Here is a 9818-nt window from a genome sequence, read left to right on the forward strand (position 1 = left end):
TAGACAGCTTTATAAAAGTATAAAAGCTTTCATAAAGTATTTTTCTGAGGTCTGTCTTATCAGGTAAATTACTGTACACAGTGTATTCATTAATTTTCATTTTCATGTAGTAAAGGCTCTATGCCTTCATAAAGGACGTATTTTTCCTTTGTTTAAGGGTATTTGGGCAGTTTATTCTCTGTTATATTCTCAAGTAAACAATACATACAAGTACAGTACAGTATTTTCTGAGGAAACACTCGTAATTATTTTTTTTAACCCTATTCCCGATAACCCGGCATTTTCACAAACTCGGCCACCCTTCGGTCCACATTAGGCCGAGTTTTCGAGGTTCTACTGTACTAATTATGAATTAAAACAGTAGCCTACATTGTATATTGTATGTAAATTTGTATACTAAAAATATCTCGCGAGTTTCCTAAAGAAATTACTTTTATTATACATAATTATTAGACATTATAACATAAAATTATTATGGATAATAATTCTATTATTTTCTAAAATTTTATTTTATAAAACACTTTTGTAATACAGTCAAACCGTCTAAAAACCGCACTTCTAAACAGCGGCCATTTTTTAATCTTTCCATCAGTGGTTTGACTATAAAGTATATATTTGCATATATACAGTATGTAGATGTGTTTATACAGTACATTTTAATACTTATAACATAAATATAAAATTATATACAAGTATTACAATATTAAAATTATTTTATACATTTATAAATTAAGCAAAGCAAAGTCATATCTCCTTCTTAATATTAAATTTCTTAATAATTATATAAATAAAACTATATTAAACCACTATTATATTTATAGTATAATATTTTCTAATAAATTATATATATATTTGCATAAATATCTATTTTATTTTACAATTATATTTTAAGTTTCGTTTGTATTTTTCCATTATTATTAAGAGAATAATTATATTATTTTTATAAAAATCTTTCAAAAATAGGATTTAAATAAATTACGTTTTATTAAACTCTTATTAAATTCTACGTTAAAGACTTAATTTCATATTTTTATATAAGGTATGAAGAAATAATATCTTTGAAGGTTTCGAATTCATTCGTTAAGATATTGCAAAAATAGTTTAACCCAATATAATGGGTTAAGGTTAAGCTCAGTATAACTTTAAAATTAAATAGGTTAACAGTAATACTTTCATAAATTTCAATTGATAATTAGATAATAAGCATTTAATTAATGACTACGTAATTTCTCATGCTCGTTACTCACCAATTTAAAGCTTCATAACAAATATGTTCTCATGTAAGAGATATTATAATAATATAAATTAATATATAAGAGCGAAAATTCATTTTGGATCTACTTTTAAGAATATTTTATACAAAAAATTTTGTTAAGAAATGCCATTTTTAAATGAAATATTATTATTAACATTTTACGTTATATTCTATGTAAATTATAAATATAAATTAAGTAATAAAAATGTAAATTGTTATTTATGATAATAAACATCTCATATTAAAATTAAAGGAAACATTTTTAGTATAAAATTATTTCAAGTTACACGAATAAGCTATTAGGCTAATAATCGTGTAGGATATAATATTGTGATCTATCACAATGGATCTTGACATATTTAGAAAGTTATTTTTAATTAAAATTTATGATTGTTTAGAAAATTTTAATTAGGTTAAATTCATTAAAATTTTATATAAGAATATTTCAATTTTAATGGCATCTTTGTAGGAAAAAAGCGTGATAAATGCTTAGTGTAAATGATGGGATTAATTAAAATATATTTTCAATTAGGTTACAAATTATTGTGTTTTGAATGAAATTCTTTTGTATTGGCTTATCTTTGTTTTCACTAATCTAAATAATTACAGGTTTGCATAAAATTTATCTAAAGTATAATTAAATTTAACATTTAAATGTTTTCCCTGCAGTAAATCATGAAAATTGAAATGAATTTCATATTGATGTTTCAATGCAGTGATTGCTAAAAATGTTAAGAGTTGTAACGTTTCACGTGTTAAGTATAAATTTCACTTTACCTTGAATAAGTGAATGAAATTGTCATATCATTATATGACAAAATGCCATACAATAACGGCAAAATATACAAAGGCGCATAATGACATAATGCCCTACAAAAACGATCAAAAGTGACTCCAATGAATATTAGGTCAACTAGCGAAGGTCACTCAACGGCAAATATGTCGTAACAGATTATAATATAAAATTTTAAAATTTTAATAGAAAAAATTAAAAGTGTTTTTTTAATTAGAAAAATAACGCAAAAATGATATTAACATAGGAAAAAGTTATTTTATTTTGCATTAAGCTTATATTAGGCATTATTTTATTGTAGTATTTATCTCTTCTTTATAATGAATCTTGACAGCAATTTAAAAATACCTGGATTTTATTGAGAACTTTTTAAATTTTGACTCAAGTAAGGTGATATAAATAATTACTGTTATTTATAATTAACCTTGGCCGTTTTCTGAATTTAGTTTAACACTATCAAAAATATCTCTGTATATTAGCCAAAAAATGAAAGCTAAAAAGTACATTATATAATTACCTAGTTGGCATCAGTAATGAAATATCCGACGCTACAACTATATGTAAGCGTATTTTTAAAATTTCATATCGTGAGTCACCTCATTTTTATATTATTATTATATCTTTAATAAAATGAATCATTATTTTAACAATCAACGGATATGTACAGTACATTATCTGTGAATTTTTAATACGCTCGAATCTCCAATAACTGGCTACTTTTAAACAGTGGCTATTTTTTTAGGAACATTTTTTTAAAAACAAAAATGCCTACAAAATAACCTCCAAATAAAGAAAAGAAGTGATCGTTATGTTCCCATCAGTGGTCGTTGTTTAGGGGTTTGATTATTTATTCAATTCTAATCATTTCATAGCTCTTTATAACTCATTTCTATATAATAATTTTCCTTTATAATAAATAACATTTTGAATTTATGTATTACAGTAAAAATTGTTTAATAAATCATATAAATTATAAAATAAGATGTTTAATATATGTATTAGTTAAAATTCTTACATAAATAATTTAATATTCTTGCAGGAAAAATAAACTGTGATAGTGTAAAACAGGCAAATAATTATTTGGACAATGTTTTGGCTTTAAAACTTAAAAGATCTGATCAAATAAAGAATATAAAATTACCAGAATTTAATACGGAATCTAGAGATCGAATTCTTTTCATCACAAGTAGAGTAAGAACATCATATTCAAAGGGAGATCTTCACAATTTGGAAAATGTTGTTCGACTGGGTGATTGCCTTCCACATTCTACTGTTGTTGCAAAGTCTGTTGAGTGTACCCTGCAATTCAAACATCTCCGTGCCGAATATCAAGCCTCTTTAAAATATGGAAGACTTCCAAAGATTCCTATAAGAGCCAAAGCTCTAATGAAACCCATAGATGCAAAAATAGAAGTGGAATCACGTGTGCCAAGAAATATTCCTGAACTAATTAAATTTCAACTGATTACGCCTATTGAAATAGACGTTTCTTATAAAGGAATGGGTTTTCTTAATAGGTATCTCAGAATACTGAAGAATGACTTTGTAGAGAAAATGAGAAACCATCTTTATGCCGCCATTAATAACGATTTCAAAGCTGAACTTAAGAAAAGTCTTTCACTCGTTGATTTAAAATTATAAGAACTATTCGGTACTTATATAAACAATATATCTGTAACATAAAATATTAATACATTTTATAACACTTACATTTTTGGAAATCCTTAATTACATTTTTCAAAACAAACTCTACACTTTATGTATATATTTATATTTAAGAAATAAACCAAGACATTGAATATCTACAATAAAAAATTAGTTTGTTTTTTTCTTTTACAAATAGCACACGAAACGGATAAACTATTAAAAGGAACTATTCAAAAGAATAATTTTTAATATTTATTCTGCAATTTTTTTCAAGCCAGAAACGATTGTACTGATAGGATGAGGCAATATAACTCATAAGAGAACTACCAATGGGGATGGTTTCCAGGAGAACTTTTCTAACACTTAAATACGGGAAATGAACTTGCGGAGACCTTGTTATTAATTTGTGTATGATAGGATTAATACCACTAAATTTGCACTTTTGTACATTTTTAAATGATTTCGATTTTTGTATAGCGGCGCTTTTCGCCAGTTTTGGTTACGGTAACAGAAATACAATGAAAATTAATTTTCCCAAATGATTTATTTTCTATTTAATCTATAGTTTTAATGTTTTAAAAATAATGTTTTATGCATTTTAAGCGATTTACTGTAATAAGTAAAATCTCTAAAATAGAAGGTTTTCTATAAGTTTTCCTTAGCTTTCTGAGAACGGAACTCTTCTTCACAGTGTTTTTTCAAAAGATAAGTCAACCGAACATTTGATGATACTATACGTTATTTATTCTTCACAACTTCCTGTCAGTTTACTAAACCATGGCGAATACAAGTAAAGACATCGTTGTAATGGTTGTGCGATTATTTTATTATTACTGTATTATTATTATTATTAACAATTGAAAAATTAGTAGATACATGCTCCACCGTAACAATACAAAGTACTCTATCAAAACGAGCTGCTTGACAATATTCGATTAATTAATTGAGATGTTCAAAATGCTCTTCTTTCTTATGCAACCACTTCTCAGTATGTCAACAAATTGAATGTCGTCCAACAACTGGCGTATTACAGGCCTACTTTTGATGCAGCAGCGATTATTTTGTACAAGTTGTTCCTTGTTTTCTAGCTCAAAACTATAGATCTAACCTTTTCCTTTGTAGAATACCAAAGAAAAAGGTCGAATGGTATCAAATCCGGAGAGGAAACTATTTTCGTAATCTCGGGAACAGTACCAAAATTAGAAAATTATTATTACACGTCTCTCCTCTATATAACGTCCCTGTATCACCTCCTAACCTACCGATTTCACCTTTTGAGAGACACTGTAACAAGCAATTCCATTGTTCGACTTACGTGCACACTTCTGGAACATATTGCAGTAGAACCCCAATTATCCGAGGCTTCGCATTATCCGAAACAAACCTGTAAACGAATACCCTACTTTTCTTAAACTTTCTTTTATGAATTGCATTATAAAACGATAACACGTATTACAAAATGAATTGCTTCTATTAGCTTTTAACATTGAAATTAAATGTGAGAAAAAGTATAGATTTATACGTTTGTCTCGTTACACTAATATGACTTAGGATTAAGACCTTGTTTGACCTCCATCTCCGTCAGATTCCATCCTTATAATTAGTGCCTAATTATATTACAATTAAAATAAATAAAATTACCTTTGAATATACAGTATTTTGTGATTAAATATTCAAAGAATATTTGTCCCTGGACACATCACTGACCAACTTGTATTGTTCCTGGACAATTCCTAACTGGAATGTGTATAAATTCTCCAAAACAACGAATATTTATATACGGTTTAAAATGTTTATATATCTTTAAAACTATCTTCAGAAAGATATTCAAGATATTGTGTTAGAGTAGTTTACAGCTAAAGATTTACTTACACGAACAATTCAGTGAGCGTATTGTTCCATCACAAATTCGTGTTCAAAGTTGGAATATATGTATCAGTGATCTGCAGGTGCCAAAATTCGATAGATAATTTGGCTCAGAAAACAAATTTCTGATGAAAAGTGATAGTTGGAGCCTAAGCTCGATTCTTTTTTTGAACTTATTTCTCTTTATCTCTCTCCTGTTTTTATTTTAAAAATAGAGGATTTTCTTTAAAGTTGGAAATTCTTTGTGTGATTATATTTGTTAACATAAATTTATTATCTTTTACAAATAGGTTTTTTTACAAGTCATTTATACAAATATTTTAAAAAGCATTATTAACTTAATCTTAGTCACAAATAACTTCGAGTTTTCTATAGAAAGCATAATGTAATAACTTACATTTTTGGGATAATCTTTGTTTGCTGACCATCCGGTTCAACGTTATCATCTCTCCTGCAAAAACATTCGATTATTTTGTAATTAATGTTTAATGAGGAAATTTATTTTTCTGCTTCTTATCACTCCACATTCGCAAAAATCATTTCTTCACGTAGCGCACCATTTAACATCGAAATTCAAACAATAAAATATTATTAAAAGCATCTTATTGTTAAAAATTATTGTAATTTCATAATAATGAATTACATTTAATATTTAAATCACGTGATTAAATATATGTAATTCATTTGCGTATTAAATTGTCAAGAATTTTCTTAAAGTTCAAAGTCTTATCGTGGTTTTTAACTGTATATTTTCTTTTTCATTGTCATTAATAAGAATTCAACCTTCGTAATTTCAATAACATTTTATTTATTTATTACGTCATATTGATACATTAATTGAATAGTGAACGAGCATTGAATAGCAGTGGAAAATCTTTTCTATTTTTCTCGAGATATCGAGTACATCTAAAAATTTGTTTCAAAATATCATAAATTTGAACTTTCGCTTTTGTGTAATCTCCCTTTTCTTCCGTTCGCACAATACCGATTAACTTATCCATGAAACTTTGTTGAAGTTCCCAAAACATCAGATTTTGCTTATCAGTATCTGCAACTATAGAAAAATAATCCGTTAATTTGTATTGGTGTCAAAAGGATGATAATTACACAAAGCATTTTTAATGAGTTACGAATATAATAACGAATATAAAAGATCATTTAAAATAAAATGATGTTACCTGGATCAGTTAATATAATTAATTGCAATAATGGAATTCTTGCGAACGAAACTTCACTTTTTAATAATGAATGACATTTTTCCAATTTGGAAACAAATTCTTTTGAGGTTTTATCATTTTTAATGATTTCAAAAGAACCTTCCAAAGTTTTGTATGACCATGCCAATTGTTGAACCATCAAATTTGTCAAGTTTATTGAAATTAAAGTTTTCTGTAAAGAAAAATTTTCAGAATTATTTTATTCATTTTACATTTAAATCGTGTGTTTGTCATAGTTCTTATTCTCTAGAAATACCAGTCTGTTTTCTTATCTACATATCAGTTTGGTATAAATTAAATTTACTTTGTTCAACTAGAACTTGAAAAAATCTGAAAAAAGTGCAATGAAATTCGGAAAGCTTTTCGAAAGAATCCAAACTTCAGCCGCCAGAAAAAAATTATATTGCCGAGTTCTGTTCCAAGTGGCATCAAGAAATAATGATTTGGTGATAATGTTTGTAACAAAAAACATTATACACAGTAGTAATTCGCGGATATTATTGGATTCTTTAATATTTATAGGGAAGATCCTTTTGGGAGTATTTATTAGCGCTTTACGAGCTAATCATGAAGATGCTATGTCGAGGTTTTACTATATATGATAATTTTGAGTATTTGAGGAGGAAAGAGAATGATATGATTTCAAAGAAATAGTGACTAGCATTAAAAAGGTAAAAAATAAGAGAATGATAAAAGAAAATAGAAATCACTTGCATTCTAATGGTTCTGTGAATCATTTGCAGATGATTCATAGGTGAATTATAATGTACTATTATGATGTTCAGGTATCTAGTGTTCATAAGAACGATTTTTAAATTAATAATTATTAAGCAAAAATATAATTTTTATACATTACCTGTTCTGAAGTCTGAACATAGTGCACCAATAGTTTCAGAGCATATATGAACGATTTAGCATATTGTTTATTTAAGATAGTTATTAAAGAAAATCTTTCTACGGGCAACGTTATCAGTTCTAGTGGACTGGACTAGAATTGAAATTTAAAAAATAGGTAATTTTAAGCATGTTATGTTTAAATTTTAAACGAAATAATAAAGTTATAATATGCGTTGCATATTACCTTACAGATACTCTGTTCTTCTCGAAAAGAATCACTTATTTTCACTGAAAGATTTGAATTTACTTAGAGTAGAAATTTAATTATACTGTAAAAATACTTTAATCTATTGACAACTCTCACTAAAACATTTTATTTTATAATGAAAAAAATCAACTAGAAAAATATTATATCCTATATTCCTCAATATTTATTTATTTAAGAAATGCTCTTAAATATGCATTAAGCTATTTTATCAGCCATAAAATATTATATTATTTGTGAAACAATCACCTTTCAAGAACGTTTATTGAAATATTTTTTTCCTTCATAACTTGTTAACTCAGTGATAAAATGCAAATAAATATAAACTTTTTGAATGATTGTTTTAATCATTCAAAAAAGATTTCTTATTAATTATTCAAAGAAAATAATTTAAGAAAATAATTTAAAAAACAATATTAATACAAGCATAAATGCTTTGAATGCATTGAGATAAATTTAAAAGCATTTATGCTTTTAAATTTATCTCAATGCATTCAAATACTAAATACCAGTTTAGAAAATATTTCAATTTATGATTCTTTGTAAATTTGTTATTAGTTTCTTCCTGCTTTAACTTCAATTACTTTAATTATCTCTTACGTTACCTTAAACAATTCTCAAAATTGCAGAAATAAAATTAACATTGCGATATTAAATGCACACTTAAAATTATCTCTAAAACAACAATTTCGAATATTCATTACGCTGTAACTTTTACTTCGTTTGAATTTCACCATCAATTTTAAAATTAATTTATATTTGTAAAAATTCTTACTCCAATTGGAGATAAACATGTCCACAGATTCTAATTCTGATGAATAATTACTGTTGAGTACTTCGTGAATCCAGACATCCAGTTTATGTAAAGAATGAAGCATATTATCCAATTCTGGCAGAAGTCCTATTTGTACTCCAATATTATCCATCATTGACCAACAATTCATAACTATCATTGCTAAATCACGCGGTCTTTGTAGCTTCGTTTCCTCCTCTTTCAAAAAATTGCAGTAATCTGTGATCTTTAGAGGAGAACCTGGAGATAAAAAGGCTATATTAAAACTAAACTGCCTTAATTACACAATAAGTATTAAAAAGAAAGAAATATATAATTTAAAAATTGAAATAATTTTGGTGATCAATCAATTTTATTATTATTATTACGGACAAACATCTCACCGATCTGGAACAAACTGAGCAGTTTCATGTAATGCAATATTTGGTCAGTAACAGAACAATATGATAAATATCCGGCATAATCGAAGAGAGTTTCGATAATTTTTTTTAAAAAGTAAGATTGACAGTCATAAGGATCAAAATAGCAATTGTACAACTTCAAAACATTGTGAACATGCACAGATTCGCATATGATCCACATAAGTCGTCCTCTTCCAGCATTTCTTCTGAGTAATGTTACCTGAAATTAAAATAAAGAAATATTATTTATTATAAATACTTCATTAATAAATAAGAAATAAATTTATCATCAGAAAGAAATCGTTTGAAACGTCACAAAATTCTAAAATGATTTTTCCCTGTATTAATTCAGGATAATATTTTTTCGTGTGAATTATGCGAATGAAATTCTTATATTTATAACTGTATGGAAATTGGGGCCTTTATACCCCTACGATTTCCATACATGGTCTTGGCTTTCATCTATCTAACTCCTTTCTCGAGATTAAGAAAAGACAGACGGATGGACGAACAACAGTGAATATTTACAGATCTATAATTTTTTCAAGTTGTAGTCCAACAAGTTCTGTTTTCTATTGACAGACTAAGGCTTGATTATTTTAAAAGTTTTTGGACTAAAAAAAAAATTAACCACTATATTATATTTAGTTAAAAATATACATTTATGATTCAAAAGATGAAAATCTGCGATAAAATTTATAGTTAATTAAGAATTTTAATATAAAAATTCTACGTACAAAAGAC

The 9818-nt window shown here is 26.5% G+C and overlaps 2 protein-coding genes across 3 annotated transcripts in view; one reads left to right on the plus strand and one right to left on the minus strand.

The window, feature by feature from the left end:
• Positions 1–3811, plus strand: part of LOC111641803 — a 7689-nt gene extending 3878 nt beyond the window's left edge. For both annotated transcript variants that reach the window (XM_023388034.1, XM_023388035.1), the window contains exon 3: positions 3088–3811. In XM_023388034.1, the coding sequence (XP_023243802.1) occupies positions 3088–3689 (602 nt within the window). In that variant the 3' untranslated portion in view covers positions 3690–3811. The remainder of the gene's footprint in view (positions 1–3087) is intronic.
• A 2560-nt stretch (positions 3812–6371) lies between these two features.
• On the minus strand, positions 6372–9294 carry LOC111641800 (the record flags this gene model as incomplete). Its single annotated transcript, XM_023388031.1, has 6 exons — positions 6372–6615; positions 6740–6950; positions 7635–7766; positions 7860–7903; positions 8656–8913; positions 9057–9294. Coding segments are annotated over 6 exons (1104 nt in total), but the record flags the coding sequence as incomplete, so codon positions are not given.
• Positions 9295–9818: the final 524 nt, after the last annotated feature.

The sequence above is a fragment of the Centruroides sculpturatus genome, unplaced genomic scaffold, assembly GCF_000671375.1.
Source record: "Centruroides sculpturatus isolate CEXI.00-Female unplaced genomic scaffold, Cexi_2.0 scaffold1628, whole genome shotgun sequence".
In the NCBI taxonomy this organism is placed as follows: Eukaryota; Metazoa; Arthropoda; class Arachnida; order Scorpiones; family Buthidae; genus Centruroides; species Centruroides sculpturatus.